This window comes from Gossypium hirsutum, chromosome A05 (genome assembly GCF_007990345.1).
Source record: "Gossypium hirsutum isolate 1008001.06 chromosome A05, Gossypium_hirsutum_v2.1, whole genome shotgun sequence".
In the NCBI taxonomy this organism is placed as follows: Eukaryota; Viridiplantae; Streptophyta; class Magnoliopsida; order Malvales; family Malvaceae; genus Gossypium; species Gossypium hirsutum.
The window spans coordinates 103,173,975-103,192,193 of NC_053428.1; the positions used below are offsets into that span (position 1 = coordinate 103,173,975).

Sequence of the window (18,219 nt, forward strand, 5' to 3'; positions counted from 1 at the left end):
TGGAAATATAGTTGGCCGATTAATAGCTCAAGTCATTATCTTCCCTTTATGCACATCGTTTTCATTAAACTCTTGTATGCGCCGTTTAACTAAAACAAAACGCCTCATTTTTCATTCCTGAATTACTTTCTAAATACACCGTTTACTTAACCTATCTTTATTTTTCTAATTCAAGTTTTAGCCCGTAACATTTTAATTTAGGTTTGATTGAAAATAAGATAAAATATTATAAGATAAATGAATAAGTAAACTACCTACATAATAAGGTCTAACCGATAATTAGTAAAATCGTTATCCAAAAAAATATTATTAGTAAGATCCACAAATCAAAAGACAAATACAATTTTAAGGTAAAAAAAACAAGTAAATGAAACTTTTATGGTAAATGACTAATTGCGCTGCTCAATCCAATAATCAAATAAGATCTACTAATTAAAAGAGAAAAACATTTCTAAGGTAAATAAATATATAAAAAAATCAAACTTTTATGGCAAAATGATTAATTGAGATGAAAAGACAAAAAAATAATTACAAGGTCAACAAAATAAGTAAATCAATACACGAATTTTACTTGAAAAGTAACGAGTCTTCATTATTTGACCTAAAAACATGGATGGTAGAGATTGGACACTTGTTTGTGATCCACTACTTCTCATAAATATGATGATTCGTTAGATATTTGATTATTTGGAACAACTTTTAGATAGAATTATATTTGAAAAATGTTTAAGAATAAAAATAATGTTTGTTTATATAATGGGATCTGTCAAGCTCCAGATGCAGCTTATTATTATTCTATATTTGTACATGCAAATTATATTATTTATTGTCTAGCATCTTAAAGTTTTTAAAAAATTTAATACTTAAAGATTCGTTTATAAAGCCGATTGAGTCTTAGTTTGATTGGCATTGACATTGTTGCTAGTGCAGAAGAATGTGGGTTCAAGTGCGCTGAAGTACATTATCCTCCTATTTAAGGGTTGAAGAAAGGTTATGGGTAGTTCTAAGCATTATATCAAAAAGAGAATATATGATAAGAACCTACAATGAGATTAATGTTTAAAAAAAAACAATTCATTTATAAATTCAAGTGGTTTTAGACAAAAGTTGAGTTTTAAATTATTGCAGTAATTTAAACTTTGAGGTAGTTCTAAGTTGTTAGGTGATGTTGGGTGGAGGCAAGCAACGGGCAATAAGCATGTATTGAAGCATAGCTGATTGCGGAGGACATATTGGTTGGCAGATGCTACCGTATTATTAGGTTGTTGTTGATGTTGTTGTCGACAAGGAGTCTTGCAAAGTCGTAGTAGGAAGGGTTATACGTAAATAATAATTTGAAAATTTTAAATTAATTTTTAGTTCATTTTTATATATAGACAGAAAACATATTTATTTGTGAATGTGGCATATTTCTCTAATTTAATCATTTTCATTCATTTTTGTTCATTTGATTACACATATAGTTTATTTCTAATTTCAACAAGCTAACAGGAGGATCGATTAGACATATATAATTACAACTCAAATAATTTACAATTAAGTCATTCTAATATAGTATCATGACTAAGCTACCCCTAATATACATATCATTACGAAAGTTATTTAATAAGTGACTGTCCAATGACCTTATTCTAAGTGTGCTACACCCTCATAAGGTATCCTTAATCTCTTTGGGATAAATCTGTTCTCCAAATATGATCTCATTTTATCTTACAGTAACCATTACATCTTTCTTCATGAAAAGTCAATTACTATCAAATAGTAATCAAGTCATTCATCACAAAGATGAACGACCCGTGGCCACGTTTACTTTTCATCTACAATGTAATACTAATGAGAGGATATCATTTATGCATATCTCGGGCTATGAATTCCACTATTGTAAATGATGCTACATACTGCAGAAGTCATATACACAACGCACCAGCTTTAGATTCCTTATTTATTTTAACTTAGGCTTTTACTTACATCAAACTATACGAGTCAAACAAATATAGTTAGTCGTCCACTCATTATTAAGGTATGTCACACTATGAACGTCACAAGTGAATAAATCCATAAATAAATTCTAGAACCATTCTCCTTGGGTCTAGTTTGACATATTGTCAGTCCAATCAATCACATCTATGTCTCTATCTTCTGGGAGTTATCCTCTCCGATATCCAAGACAAGTTATCTCCCTAATTGGACTTGATAGATGGCATATTAGTGTTTCAATCTGTTTGCTCATTTTCGATTAGACTAAAAACATGTTTAGATTCATCAACTAATATAAATTGTCTTTTTGTATTACGATTCAACCATGTAATATTGCTTAATATTAGTTTAAACATCAAACAATCATCGAGCTAATATTTGTTTCTATTTTGCTTTAAATGCAAAAACCACGTAAGGACAATATACAAAGGGTATTAATATAATTTATGAATAATTTTATTAATCAATCTGTTAAAAAAATTACAAGTGTACATAGATAAAAATACTAAACTTAGGGCACCAAATTCAACATCACCCCCTATTAGTGTTTGTTGAGTAACAGTATGCCACATTATGATAATCACAAATGAATAAATCATAAACGAACCTATGATATATTCTTCTTGGTTTTTATTCGATGTCTTGTCAGTCTAGTCACTCGCATATATATTTTTATAATTTGGGGGTTATCCACTCTGATACCCAATACAAGGTATCTTTTAATTGGACTTGATAGACAATATATTAATCTTTCAATTGATTTGCTCAATGTTGATTAGACTAAGGATGTGTTTAGATTATCTACTAATATAAGTCGTCTTTCTATATTACAATCTGACCACACAATGTCACTTAATATTAGTTAAACATTACATAATCAGTGATCTGATATTTACTTTTGTTTTGCTTTGTGTGCAAAAACCGTTAAGGACAATATAAAAAAATATTAGTGAAATTAATGGATATTTTACTAAACCAAGTTGTTCAAAAAATACAAGTACATATAGATGAAAATACTACATTAAGGGCATTAGATCTCAATATAGATATGCCCTCACTAATATATTATTACTCTTGTTGAACCATCTTAAATTGTGATTTGCCACGAATTACACTATTATTTTCATCCTTTTTTACACATAACTTTAGCTTGTTTAATAGTTAAATCAAAGCATCTTAGTATATATTTATGTTTTCATGCTTGAAGTAGTAATTTATGCTTTTTAGTAGTTTTTATTGCATCTTAGATAGCTAAATAAGGTTATGGGGTTATGTAGGTCAAATCGAGAGCTAAAAATACACATTCGGGTCAAAACTATTACCCATGTCGCGAAACCAATATACCAATGTCGCAACACCAAAGACAAAAACAAAAACAAGTCCTTAACGAAACTGCCTGCTGTGTCACAACATCGACCTATGTTGAAACATCTGCCTGCTGTGTTGCAACACGACTTCTGCACAGCCCAAAATCCCTGCACATATCGATTGAGATTATTGGGTGTAGTTAGGGGTTTTTTTACAACCTAAAACCTTAAGTTACATTATAAACAAATGGGCACTTTAGTCTTGTGAATACAACATTAAAAACAAATGGAGGGGAAAATTTATTAGGTTTTTATTTTGTTATTAGTTTTTATTTAGTTTACATTATGTTCTTGTAACCGGAATATTCTATTCTGAAGTGAGACTTTCGTGAGCGAAGATTATTTCGGAGCCACACTTTCATCGATAAATCCATAAGCATATTTTTTTATTTTATTTTATTCTTTATATCTCTTTCTTTAACATTGTTAATTGAATGATTGTATAAAGATTAGAATCAATTTATGCTTGATATATATTTTGTAAGTTTCAACTGTATTAACCTAATTAATTGATTGAAAGGTGAAGTTTAATTTGGATTGGTAGGGTTTGGTCGAGTGCAATTAAACCCTATGATTGACCACCCTATGAACTCATTTAGGTAGATATGAACCTAAAATCAGTATAGTCTACCTGATATCACTTAGTAGGTTAGTTGGTTGGAAAGGGAATAATTTAAACCCTAGGATTGACGACACTAAGAAGTCATTTAGGTAAATATGAACCCGAAATCAGTACAATCTATCGTGAAAACCTTACCCTACCTGGTCTGAGCTATGAGATCGAGAGATAAATAGTTCTTGCCGACTAGTCTGAACTATGTTAAGATTTTTATATGCAAGTTTTTGTAGAATGTTTAGTAAACTGATAATAGTTTAGTGATAATTAAATTAATCTCAAGATTAAATTTGATTTTATTTTTTAAGGAGTTTTACAAATATAATTATATGTACAATTCACATATAACACATGTTTCATTAATTAAAATAAAATATACTAAGAATTAAAATATATTTAAACATAAATAAAAAATTAAACAAAAACTAAACATAACGAGAGTTTATATATAAAAGAAAATAATATTATGATAATTGTACCTAATAGAACTCGAATTTAAAAAGAGAAAAGAAAAGAAAAGAAAATTATATTTATAAAAATATAACACATCTAAATGCATTACTAATCTCATATTTAATGGATAATATACATATTATTTGGTCTAATTTTGCGAAAGGCATATTTTATTATTGTAACTAAATATTTAATAATTTAACTGAGATGATACGTTATATATGGCACTAGTTATTATTAAATTTAGAAAAAGAAGTAGGTGAGGCTGGAAGCGACAAGAAGAGGAAAAAGTCAGCCCCACATGCATTTTTTCTTTTAAAGCATTATTAGATTAGCTATGTAATGTAGGCGTCCTTTGTAATTATTATTACAACATGATGGTATTAGATTACTACTTTTTTTTTATGTATATAGTAATTTGTTGTATTTAAAAATTGTGATATTAACTCCTTTCTCACTTTGTATCTTTCGCTTTCGTTTTTATAGTGAAGAAAATCCAATAGGAAAGCTGGAGTGGTTTACTTTCAGTTTTCTTTCAAGTTAGACTCTCTCGTAAATCTAATCTAGATTTTGACTATATGAAATTTATTCATCTTACGTGAGCAGGGGCGAAGTAAAATTCTTTAAGGGGTTTTAAGTTAAATTATAATTTTTATGATGATAAAGATGTAATTTTATTATTTTAATAATTTATATATTTATAATTTTTAAATAATTAAATTAAAATTTTATTATTTTTAAAGAAGGTTTATTAATTTAAAATTTTAAAGTTTTTAAATAAAAATTGAGGCATCTACTAAACCTCTTAGTTTCGCCCCAAATTTTGAAATAATGATAATCATAAATCATTTTCGTGTAATAGGTATTTTTGAGACTTTGAGAATAGATCAGAGTTTATTTTTGAAATTACTTGATGGCTAATTAAGGTGATGCAAATTTTATTAGTTTTTGAAACTTTTGTGGTTGTTACTTATTTGTCTTTATTCTATTGAAATGATATTTGTGGGATAGTTTGTAAAACAAAAATTTTGTAAGTGGGTTGAGACGGTGATAGGTGTATTATTGATTTATATTTTTAAACTATTTTTAAAAATAATTATAATTATAATTATAATTTCTATAGATATTCCAAGTGAAATTTAAAATACTTTAGAAGATAATATTTTTACTATGTTTATGATTTGAAATGGTGAAAGTATCTTTGATTAGAAAATTGAGCGATAAAGTTGTAATTTTGCAACAATAAGGGGAAATAATTGGCCGGTGAATCTGTCTTAGTAAACACGCACACTTTGTCCCTTCCCTTTCTTCCCCTTCCCCACTCTAACTCCTACTCATTTCATATGCCCCCCATCTTATATTTTAAATTATAGATCATTAGGCTAGGGGTTTTTTGGCCCAGAATATTTTGCATCCATCGCCATCTCCATCATCGAGATTGGGTTTGAGATTTTGATTCTTAAGAATCCATAAATCAGGGGAGGGTTGAAGGTAGGGGGCATGGAGAATGGTCACGATGGGAAATTGGCTGAAAAGTTATCTGGATTGGCCCTCAACGACAACCACAGCAACAACAACGACGATAGCTTGTCTCGGGCCGTGAAAGCCATTGAGGCCGCCGAAGCCGTCATCCAACAACAGGTTTTCTTCTTTTCCTCCTTCTCCTCCTTCTCTAGTTGTGATGATAACGAAAGAGTAATTTTTTTGCATCTATTCTCAGGAAGAAGAGAATAGTCGATTGAGGTCCGAACTCCAGAAGAAACTTGAGCTACTCGAAAAATATGTAGGACAATTAACCTTTTGCATTCTAGTTATCAGTGAAGTTCTATATTTTCGTTATGCTTTATTCATGCTCGAATTTATTATATTTTTATGGAAAGCAGAAAGTAGAAAGTATTAGCAATCCATATGCTTCTGCAAAGGAAGCTACCAATACCATTTCAAATGGTACTCTGAATGCATTTTCTGCTGCTGCTGCTGCTTCTGATAATAACACACGCCCTGCTCTTTCTCATTTCTCTTCACCCTCCACGGCTACCTCTTTTTCGCCCACCAGGTTCTTCTTATTACATTGCGTTACTCCTCACACTGTATGAACATCAAACATGAGATTTTTCTTATTCTATTGTTTTAATATGGTAGGTATCAGTTAGAAGGAGAATACAGTTCTCGATTGCCACAGGGTCTTATGCCAGTGCCTCAAGTAAATAATTCCAATTCCATTTGGAAACAGGTTCCTTCATGCCCTTTTAACTATGCTGTTGGATTCTCTTCTTTTAGATTCTTTTATAGACTGCGAGCTTCTATTTTTCTCCAGGATGTTCCCATCAAGATTCGGGAACATGAAGAAGAGATTTTGCAGTTGCGCAAACAGCTTGCTGAATTTTCTATCAAGGTTTTTGTCTTGCTTCTTTTCTCCCTCTGTTTTCATTCTTGTTAGTTCTGGATTTATAATTATTCATGGTTACACTCGCAGGAAGCACAAATTCGTAATGAAAAATATGTTCTTGAAAAGCGCATTGCTTACATGCGTCTGGTAGGCACTAGCTTAGTATTTCCTTCCGTTTGCAGAATGCCTCATTTCATTCTTCTTCGTTCAGCTTCTTGGTCATGAATGGAAATATAATTAATAAAATCCTTTGAGTTATTGTCATCAGGCCTTTGATCAGCAACAACAGGACCTTGTTGATGCTGCCTCGAAAGCTCTCTCTTATAGGCAAGATATAATTGAGGAAAATATTCGCTTAACATATCAATTACAGGTATTTTCATTTCTTAGTGTTATTAGTTTTCACCTTGAGGGTTAATATTTTTCTTTTCCTTTTCACATTGATACTTGTCCTCTCAATTTCTGTAGGATGCGATGTTTCTGTATTTTGTTTGGGTAATTAACCATGTTTTTTTCTTGTGTTTAAACTTCTGGCCATTAATGCTCAAATTATTTCAGCTGTGAAATCATTTTTTCTTTATTTACTTCAATTGACGTTTAAAAAATATTTTCATGACAATGAACTTATGCATTTTTGTCAATATATTGTAATATTGTATATTGTTATGATGATCATGATTAGGTTTATTTATTTATTTATTAAAGATGTACATTTCAATGTTCTATGCATGGTCCTCTTTTTCAGGCTGCACAGCAAGAAAGAACAACTTTTGTATCATCTTTGCTTCCTCTTTTGGCGGAGTATTCCCTGCAGCCACCAGTACCCGATGCTCAATCCATTGTAAGCTATGTCAAGGTCAGTCTCGGAGTGCTGTCCGATTTGTTGATATAATTATAGTCATAGAATATTTTTTTTATGCAAAACCTTTATCAATGTGCAAGAAAATCAGGAATTTGTCTGTATTATTATGTATCTCTATGGATATGAATTTTTTCTTTAACTCAAATGAAAGTGTTCTTCTCAATCCTATCAAAAATGATATCATAGTGCGAGGCACATACTTCATTGCTATTTATAAAAATGGCCATAATTGGTATGAGCTTCTTATATCTCCGAATAACTAATCGAGTAGTCTTTGCTTTGGTATCTCTGTTCTGTCAAATCTCTAAATATGATGATGCATGTAATTTGACTGGGTCATCTTGACAGTAGTTAGGCTAACTTCTGATGAATATGATAATATAGAAAGACAAATGTGAGATTCTTAAAAAGTTTAATACAAAAATGCATGTCTTATGAGTTTTATTGCCACTGTAATCATTAGACAAACAAGATATGCTTTTACGTTTTTGTACATTCTTTTCATTTTCTCCTTTTCAGAACCGCCTTTTCTAGGTTTGTGTACTTGTAGCACGGTATATAATGTACCTAGTTTCTATCCAGTTTTGTCCTTGATATTTCTGAAGAGAGTTGGTGTAGAAAAATAACACATATATTAGATAAGGACACGAAACATAAGAATGAACAATTATTTTGAATTATTCAGAATGTATCTGTTTCTTCTCTTTAAATCAGAGGATTGAAGTTACTTCTGGACTCGTGCAGGTTCTATTTAAACATCTGCAGGAGAAGCTTATTATCACCGAGGTATGCTGCATGGACTGAATTTTTTTGTAATAACTGGAGGCATCTTTCTCTTTCAGTTCTGATTGAGTTCACCTTTGCTGATTATGGTTTGAGATTTTGAGCTTCATGCTGATCTTGTAAAACTTAATTATGTTTATATTTTCTTTTCCTGGCCTCAGTCAAAGCTAAAAGACTCACAGTATCAGTTGGCACCTTGGCGGTCGGATGTCAATCATTCCAATTTCGCTCCCCAATCTCCATCTCATTCCCTTGGTCCAACATTGACAGCTTCGGTATGATTATAATATATTCTTCTGATCTGTACTTCTGTACCCTATAGCATTCTTATTCCTATGCTTTCTCTCAGAGCAAAAATGGTCTTGAATTGGTGCCACAGCCGGTTTTTTCCCATGGAAAGACACAGATAGTCTCTGATGCTCAAACAGATTCAAATTGGGATCTACCCGGTCAATACCAGGGTGGCTCAGGTGGTGGTATTGTCTCAAAAAATTTGGAACCTGATGATTTGGGGAGATATTCACCCATAGCAAGCAGGTGAGCCTGGTCAAATGGAGACTCCTATTGTGAAACTGAATGTACAAATTACAACCATCTGCATTTGTTGGTGGGTTCTGTTTTCATCGAATTCCTTTTGGTGCGTTGTATGCATAAGTCATTTCAAAAGCTAGATTTTCAGGATGAGCCAATATGAGCCTTCCTTTGTGACACTATACTGCTTCCACATTTTGGAGAAATAGTCAAATTAGGATACTATAGTTTATAGTCTATATAAACAGTTTTTTTGGGGGGGGGGGCAAAAATTTTATATACAATCTCTTGTAGATGTGTTTGAAGAATGACACGTGAATTTTCTAATGACAGATGCTGAGGTTTTTTTTACAAGGGCATTTCAGCATTCATGTGTGTGAAACTGAAAAAAAAGTTTATCTTAAATGGTTGCCAGGACTTCTACTGCCATTGAGATACCCACACAGCTGGCAGGAACTCAAGGTGACACGAACACTGTGCGATATGGTGAAGAGACTATAAATAAACAAGTTAAATTTCTTGACCCTGTCAGCAATAGCGAGATGGACTATCCTGATGCTGAGGGACAGCAGATTGAAAGAGAACCTCCCTCCAATTGGCGTTCAGGAAACTTGCCTTATACACCTGCACAGGATGATCCCAGTTCCTCCTATCCTCCTTATCTACCACCAGTACTTGAAGAGCCTTCGTCTTCTTTTTCTGAGGGTAAGGTGTTAACTGTGCTTTATTGGTTGTAAGAATCAAGATTGACCATCTTATGTTATGTATTGCTTTCTGCAGCTGCAGAAGATGATCCGCTTCCAGCTATAGAAGGTCTCCAAATTTCAGGGGAAGCTTATCCAGGAAGGGAGCTACAGGCTTGTGGATATTCTATTAATGGAACAACCAGCTGTAATTTCGAGGTGCTTTTTCAGGATATCTTTCTACCCTCTATTTTGAAAATTTGGGATTTTGGGTACTGTTATCTCTTGGATGTATTTGAAGATGCCTTGCAATAGTTAGCATTTTTTATGATTCCAAGATGTGGATTTGTAATGCTGTAATATGCTTGCAATGACAGTGGGTGCGCCACATGGAAGATGGATCTGTTAATTACATAGAAGGTAGTTTCATCTTTTATCTTCTTGAGGGTTTCTGATTTCCCTTTTTAAATGTAATCCCTGTTATTCATCAAATATGTTTCTAAAAGAGTTCTGAAAAACAGGAGCAAAGCAACCAAACTATCTTGTTACTGCTGATGATGTTGATACATACCTTGCTATTGAAGTTCAACCTCTAGATAACAGGAAGCGCAAGGTATTGACTTACAATGCAATTTCCCTTACTTGGAACCTTGTATTTTCATGTGTGGTTTGTTGTCCTTCGCTTTTCTTTCTTTGCCTAGGAATTTGGTACAAGGCAAGTCTGAAGTTTTAACCAGGGAAGATCCATTTAACAGTAGAAAAACATGTTGATTCATGTATTTTCTAGTTTTGCATTCTGAAGTTATAATGTTTTATCCATGGTTTAAATGTGTATCGGTTGTAACCTCATATAAGCTAAAAGAAATTGCTGAAGCTAATGATGACTTGGTGCTTATGTCTTCTGCACTCAAGTTATTGTTATTTGCCTGTGGATCATTTTCATCTATGGCAAGGCCTGTAATAGGGTTATGGGGTTGGTGTAGAAATTATGGGGCACAAAGAGTTTCAGCATTGAGAATTGTATTGTTCACTCATCCAAGGTAGCTTAATCATGGCTCACATCTGCAGAGGAAATTTGCTGAGGTTAGCGCTGGAATTGCAGTTTTCCCATCATTGATGAAAGTGAGATGTAAAAGTGACGTATGCGCTTGAAGGCTCTGAGAACCCATTAGCTTAGGCTTTTGGGTTTAAGTAGTGTTTGACATGTGTCTATGGACCTCTCACAATGCTATTTCTTGACCGAAAGGATTAACCACTCTCTAACAATAATCCTCATTCTTAATCTCCATTTTCCAAAAGTAGATTCATTTTTATGATGAAAATTCCTTATATCTTTTTATTTACTAATAATACCAGCAGTAAAAAACTTTAGCTGATGGGGAACTGAATGTGTGCAATCATCGAAGTTAAAACTTCTGTCCTCAAGGACATGCTAGTGTTCTAGAACCTGAGAGGCTGAGATTTCAGCTTGGGGCTTTTGGTTTGAGTCTTTGGAAGGGAGGGGTAGAATTATGGAATGGGAGAGGGCTACTTCCTGTTTTGTAGCCTGAGATAATATTTTCTAGGAACAAAGAATCAAAAGTCAACATTTCTTAAATTTTTGCATTTCAAGTATGAACCTTCAAATGGAGACAAATTGAGCATATTTCATTGTCAATTGAAGACCATGTATTTCAGACTTGGTTGTGTCTTCACTTCATTTCTATCTTTCATGAAGTCTTTCCATTATTGTATGTGCCTTTTTTTTTATGTTTCTTGCCTCATAGGGCTCCTTACCCTGCCATTAATCTTGGTATAAATGCTTAAATTTCCCCATGCTCATACGGCATTAGGAGTTGCCAACTAATTGAAGGGTGATTAGTGTCTATAAAGATGAATATGATGATTGTTGTAAATTCTGCAGTCATTTTTTCGGGAATAATGTTCTCTGCAGTTGTCAAATATGCTCTAGGCACCACTTGCTTTGCACTAGGGAAACTATCTGCTTGTTATTGTTGCTGGTTTAAATAACTTGTTTTGCATCTCAATTCAGGGAGAGCTGGTGAAGGTCTTTGCTAATGACCACAAGAAGATCACATGTGGTAGGTGGTACTAATACTTTATGTTTCTGCAGCATACCTTCTATTTGTAATGAATGGAAATGAGATTTTCTGAAATCAGAGAGACTTAGTAATATCTAGCTGGTTGTAACAGCAACTATAGTTCTTGCATACTGTACTTAAAGAATGCTGAATAGACAAAGGCAGATTCATTAACCCTTTTGTCAGATTGATGGTTTGTTGATAAAAATATCCATGGTTCGGTGCCCCTCCATTACACTTTTGTCCAAATTTTGCAATACACTTGTCATGATCATTGCATATGGGGGATCCATAGCTGATAACTGAGTCCCACAGATAAAACGGCGATACCGTGTGTGTTGGAAATTAATGACAGAGGGATCTCTGCCTGTATCCCCATTATCTTTTGCTTTTTCCTTTTCTTCTCATAAGGGAGAAAGATTTATACTATATGCTTTGGTTAGATTGTCTTTTCTACTTACCAGAATAAGCCTATGTTGGTTTTTCCTTGAACAATTTCTGCACCTTTTATCATTTGAGATAGTTATAATCTCCATCCAGTCCCTTGTTAACTTGTTTACTAATTTTCTAGCACCACATATTAATACTTATATTCTACTTATTCTCTTCTTGTTTTTCCCTTTACTTTTAACAGACCCTGAGATGCAAGGCCACATAGAGAAGACTCTTCATAGTGGTCATGCTTCATATAAAGTTCTATTCACGGTATGACTTCTGCATTTGTATGGTTGTATATACTACCCCATTGGGTGATGGCACTTCCATTTAGTTTTCTAGTGCTTATTAATTTTATTTAATTACAATGTCCTTACTTCTAACTCTTCTATATTACAGGCAGGATTTCTTGATATATGGGAACCGGCTACTTTGGCCATTAAGAGGGATGGTTACAGTATCAAGTGTAGTGGACCCAATGGTCCAGTGGTCACTGAAAAGTTTTACCCAACCACTCAGGTACAGCTATAACTTGCTTATTCTTTTGAGATCCTGTAAGAGTGATATAAGACAGCTAGAAGGTTAAGATTTTATAGCAATTTTCTGATCTGAATTGATTATAGTTCTTGAGATAAATAGAGACATTGAATGATGAAAGGAGAAGACAAAAAAAAGAACTCTAAAACTTCACACCTCTTTTTGGATTTGATGGTTAGCTTCATAACATTAAGCTTTACCTCTAATGCTCTTTTTCTGGACAAGATTTATGCTCTATAGGCCTTTTATTCCTATAATCCCACTCCAATCGTTTTGGACAAGCAAGGTTCACGGTCAGGGAACTTTGAGAGACTTTCCTCCTTGGAGAGAAAAGGGGGAAATTCTAGGGCGAGCTCCACTAAAAAAAAGCTTAGGAAAAGCTTTTACCAAAATATCCAATGATTTACCAATATTTCTAAGGATTTAACAATATTTCTAGGACTTTACCAAAATATTTTGGTAAAAGCTTTTTCTAAGCTGAAGCTCATGGTAGAACTGCCAGAGAAAAAGAGTTGCTCTAGGCATCATGTGTAGTAACATTCCGTTAAGATTGCAATGCACATCAGCGTAGACCTAAATACATCATTTTAGACTGTTTCGTCGTATGAGTTTTCCTTTTTTCACTTTATGTACCAAAGTAAGTGTTGGCTTTCCCTGGTTTCATAAGTGTTGGCTTTCCCTGGTTTCATTTCTTAATTAATTTTTCAAAGTAAAACTTACCTGACTTAAACATGTTTTTAAGATGTTCACAATAAATGAATCTAGCACTATATAGAGTTATTGCAGGAAGTCAAATGCACCACAGATCTTATTGTTATAATCATGGGGATCCAGGATAATTCTAAAGCTTAAACATATGGACATAGAGATAAATTTTCTGATCCTAGTTATAATGAATATTTGCCCTGTGAAGTATCACATCATTTGCTTTATTTCTTGTCCTTTAAGTACAGTAATCCTTTCATGCAGTAAAAAATTGCCTCAATATACCCATGTATAGATTTCTGGTGGAAATAATTAAATAGTTACCTAATTTTGGCTGCTTTTGATGTATTGTTTTCTCCTAGATTTGTATTCTCTATATATTTATATTGGCATCTTTTTATGTATTCATTATTCATTGTTCTCTCTAGATTAAAATAACATTCGAAGAGCCTACAGAGTTTACAATTTTTGGATCAAATGGTGTGCAGCGTGTGTTACGAGCAGATAACAACTCTCAAGATATTAGCTGGTAAGTTCAAAGTTTCGCTTGTGGATAAATAGGCAATTGTTGACTACACAACTGTAACCGTAGTACATTTGAGAATAACATCTGAAAAGTTGACAAAATTAATACTATTCTACTAAGAGCTGGCAAGTATTTTCATATAGTCCCAAGGGGACACCTCAATATTTAGGACTTGATGTTTTACCCTGATAGTTTATGCACTGGATTGGGTGGAGGGGGTTACATCCCTTTTTGCAGCCCAATGCTTAATACTGTTGATATTTTTGCTTTCTATATTGAGAGTTGCATCAAAGACCAATAACTTTAATAAATCTGGAAGATCTTCGTATATGACTTGTACTCCCCAAGAGTGAACTTTGATATACGCTATCAATAGAGGCTTCGGCGGCACCGATAGGCTTAACTTTATGAAAATTAATCCCATGTCTGAGTCTTTGCTCCTCTGATGCTTTGAATTATGAAGAATTGAAAATGGATGTTATTCCCAAATTCTACAAGGTTCTGTGTGTCTCTTCTTCGACCTCTTTTCTCTACTTGTGTCTGTTTGCATACATCATGCAATATCAAATCCCCTATTTAAGCTACTCGTGTTTACTGTTTCTCTCTCACTGGTATTCTGCAATCTGAGTTCACTGGGTAAAACCCTCAACGTACTCCTCCTGAACTGAATGATATCAAATAATCACTGCAACTGATTACTTATTGAATCTATCTCTATGTGTAATAATTATATTGGTAATTGTTTGACAGGTATGAATCTATCTATTTATATAGTTATCACAAAAGTGAAGAAACTTTGATTTGTAATAAAATAGTCTATGGGATGGATTTATGGGGTAGCTATAGTAGACCAAACTTTGGCAGTCTGCTGCTATTATGTAGTTAACTGAGATGAATAGATGATGAGAGAATTGAAAGGGGGGGGGATCATAGTGGAAGAAAGTGATACTGAAACAGAGATCTTGGTTGAGAAATTTGGAAATAATATTGAGGTAGAACAGCAGTGGGGTATGTTTTGTTGGAGGCTTTGTGGATGGTTAATATTGTTTTGTGAGGTTAAAAGTATGCAACAGTTTTGGTGTGAATATTGTAACAGAAAATTTGGTTGCTTAGCTGGTCAAGAAAAATTACTTACGAAAACTGTCATTAGGGTTGTGAAAAGTATCTTATTTAATGCCATTGGATTTTTGTGGTTAAAATACTATTGTTCGGTAATGCTGGCTTGGTGATGGATTGAAAAAGGCTTGATCTAAGATTTAAAGAAATAATTGAGAGCCTTTTGCCAAGTGTGGAATCAACAAGAACTGGTTACTGATCTGAATTGCAAAGCAAGAGAAAGAAAATAAGAATTGAATCCCATGTAGTTTTCATGGACGTGATTCCTATGGTTATTTCATTATGAAATTATAATGGCAATCACAACCCACTGAAAAAGCCTTTGAAGATGTGGAGCTCTAAAATGTTTTATCTGAATGGAATCTTAGCACTCCTAGAACACAAAGATCTATCTTATTAACACCTAACACTAAACATGCCTTGAATGGAGGGCCTAAAAGTATAGGTAGGCTTGATATATAAATGAAAGAAAGGTGCACTGATCTTTCTCAGCAAACTGCCAATGGATCATTGACTTTTCAAAGACAAAAGCAATACAACTAACACTGCTAAATTTTATTGTAAAGTTAGATTATGTATAGATAGGACTCATTTGCGTACTATCAACTATTGAAGCTCTTTAACCACCTTTTATTTTAGAAATGTACTTAATTAAATCCTGGTGCTAAGAACAAGTTCTGGCAAACCTTTGAAAAGCCCTTCAAAACCTGCTTTTGCATGCCACTCCAGATTTTATTTACAGAGTAAGGAGCAGTAGATGCCCAAAAGTGGCGTGTATATCTGTTGTCACGGTCAAAAATGAAAAATCTACAATGGTGTTTTTTGCATTTCTGGACATTGTTTCGGCTGTGAGAATGCTTCTTTTCTAATATATTAATGCCAATTGTTGAAATTGGTGCATGCCAACTTGGTGTCATTTATGGTAAAAACTTGTGACTTTCTTAATCTTGACTTCATAACAACCAAAGGTGCAATGCTTCCATACTTTTGTTTCATGTCTTTTTATAGGACAGTACAAAAATTACATCTATCCTATTTTAATTTTCAAGATTGTTTTCATCTATATTTTAGACAAGTTTTATTGGGTTTATTTGGGTTTAAGTTTATTTATACTTGCATTTCATTTGTGCAGCTCAAGAGATACAATTGTGCTCACCTTGAGATTATTCATCTTACGGGTATTACTCTCCTCTTTCTATACTTTTTAATCTCTTTGTACTCTGATAAGTGTGCGACTTTGTTATGCTCACATGCACACATCTACATAGAAACGTAAAACTGATGAAGAGGTTCATACCATCTGTCTTTTGAAATACTGGATCTGTAGATCTACTTTTTGACCTTCAAGTGTGAAAACCCAAGTTTTGTTGTACTGGCTTCTATTTTGATTCTTCAATTTTAAATAAAAGCTTCTGATATCTATCTCATATTTTTAGAAAGAATCATATTGGTAGTGCTATTTGGCGATCCAAGGATGATTTTGCTAGAGTTTTCAAAATTCCTAACATAGAATTTCTTATTTTCAGCTTCAGTTGCATAGATATGTTCTTGAAAAGTGCCTTGTCATTTACTTCATCTAAAATTTTTTCTTGGTTACATACTCCATCATTCTGGACTGGTTGGCTGTTATTCTACTCCTAAATTGAAGATTGAAAGCTTCTAAGTCCATGCCTGAAAAAATTGCACTGGTTTCAGTCATGTGTTATTGTTTCTTTTCGATGCCCAAGGAATGATGCTTTCGCTTTTTTCTCCTTTTCTTTTTGACTCAAATTTGACAAGTGATAGCTTTTATCCTTGATTTTAGCTCACAAGGTAGACATATGGAGCTTGGACCGGAAAATTTTTTATCTTATTTTTTGGTTCGTTGAAATTTTTTTTTTTGAATGATGGGAATCAATTTTGTAAACTTGGTATGGTTTTGTCATGCATCTAACCAAGTTTACTTTGTGAATATCTTTACATTCTCTGCATAATTATAATTTGAGATTTTGGCATGTATACTCAAGTGTGAGTTTCACTCCATGCTATTGATTTTTGACCAATCTGTTACACAAAATGAAGAGGAATATTTTAAGTGCTGTAAGACTAAAGATAGAGAACTGTGTCTATGAGTTTGGTAGTGTTTCCTTTTTTTGCATTGAGTCATAAGTTTGGTTGTGGTTAAAGATAGAGAACTGTGAGCTGTGGGCTCACTTGAATATTTTTAGCTTTCAGTTAAATAAGTAGATAATATAATGTAAGAAATCGATCAGTGCATATTTGAAGCATTTATTTGCAGTGCTGTAAGACTAAAGTTTGTGAGGTAAAATTTTGTGATCCTTGCGTTATTTAAAAACCCTTGTGTTCACAAGAGACATCTCTTATTAGCTTTTGCAGGCTGGTGAGAGAAGAAAAGGAAAGAAGAGAGGTTTATTCTTTAACAAGTAAGGTACATGGTACATTCACTGTGCAGCTGAGTTAGAAACCTTGTTATTGAGAGATTTGTGTAGAATGTATATTTGAGGACTGCCTCTCTTTGTTAACTAGTTAACTTGTTGAGAGTAGCTAGCTTTAGTGGTCTAATATTCTTTACAGGCAGCAATGTTGAGTTGTAATTACATTTTGTATCGATAATATCTGTCCTCGTTGCTGTCTTATTTGGCTTTATCACTAGACGGTAACAGGGATATTGTTTGTATTCACTTTCCGACCCCTTTGAGGTCATTTTTTATTTACAGGAATGGTTGGTCTTTTTTTGTGATATAAACACTATGGCGGTTCTTTCTCTTTTCACATTCATCATCTAAGAAAGCAGTTGGCGTCAGACAAACATGCAATTTGTGTCATGAAATAGAACAATATGCTGGTTTTGGTAATATATGTGCATTTTGCATGACATATTTCTTAGTTTTATGTACTAAATTAAATGGTTCCCTGTTGTTTTGAAGTCAAACTAAAGGCTGTGTGAAGGAAGGGCGATGAAGCAAATCTATAATTGAAACCAAGAAGTTGTTTACTTGATAATTTATATAGTGAGACGAAGACCAATTTCCAAGGTCTCTGCTATCTTCTTGATAGATTTTATGTAGAATTAGGAGAAATCAAAGCTAAATCCTTGCATGACTTAAGTTTTATCCTGACATTTTCTACTTTTATTTGTTTGTATTGTATTACATCAC

At 33.2% G+C, this 18,219-nt stretch overlaps 1 protein-coding gene across 2 annotated transcripts; it reads left to right on the top strand.

The window, feature by feature from the left end:
- The first annotated feature begins 5,665 nt into the window (after positions 1–5,665).
- LOC107959776 (uncharacterized) lies at positions 5,666–17,807 on the top strand. 2 transcript variants are annotated; one of them, XM_016895914.2, is made up of 21 exons: positions 5,666–6,054; positions 6,134–6,196; positions 6,297–6,469; positions 6,556–6,646; positions 6,731–6,808; positions 6,890–6,949; positions 7,071–7,175; positions 7,548–7,658; positions 8,409–8,450; positions 8,609–8,722; positions 8,797–8,984; positions 9,394–9,683; positions 9,759–9,880; positions 10,039–10,081; positions 10,183–10,274; positions 11,694–11,742; positions 12,377–12,447; positions 12,577–12,696; positions 13,848–13,948; positions 16,194–16,239; positions 17,429–17,807. In XM_016895914.2, the coding sequence occupies exons 1-21, from the start codon at positions 5,914–5,916 to the stop codon at positions 17,486–17,488; spliced, it is 2,160 nt and encodes a 719-aa protein (XP_016751403.1). In that variant the 5' UTR covers positions 5,666–5,913; the 3' UTR covers positions 17,489–17,807. The 2 variants fall into 2 exon arrangements, with proteins under 2 accessions (XP_016751403.1, XP_016751404.1); XM_016895915.2 differs by having other exon boundaries at positions 17,438–17,807.
- Positions 17,808–18,219: the final 412 nt, after the last annotated feature.

Coding starts and splice junctions, on each gene's coding strand:
- LOC107959776 (XM_016895914.2), top strand. CDS start 5,914: ATGGAGAATGGTCACGATGGGAAATTGGCTGAAAAGTTATCTGGATTG. Junction 8,451..8,608: donor AGAAGCTTATTATCACCGAG/GTATGCTGCATG, acceptor TCCTGGCCTCAG/TCAAAGCTAAAAGACTCACA. Junction 8,723..8,796: donor GTCCAACATTGACAGCTTCG/GTATGATTATAA, acceptor GCTTTCTCTCAG/AGCAAAAATGGTCTTGAATT.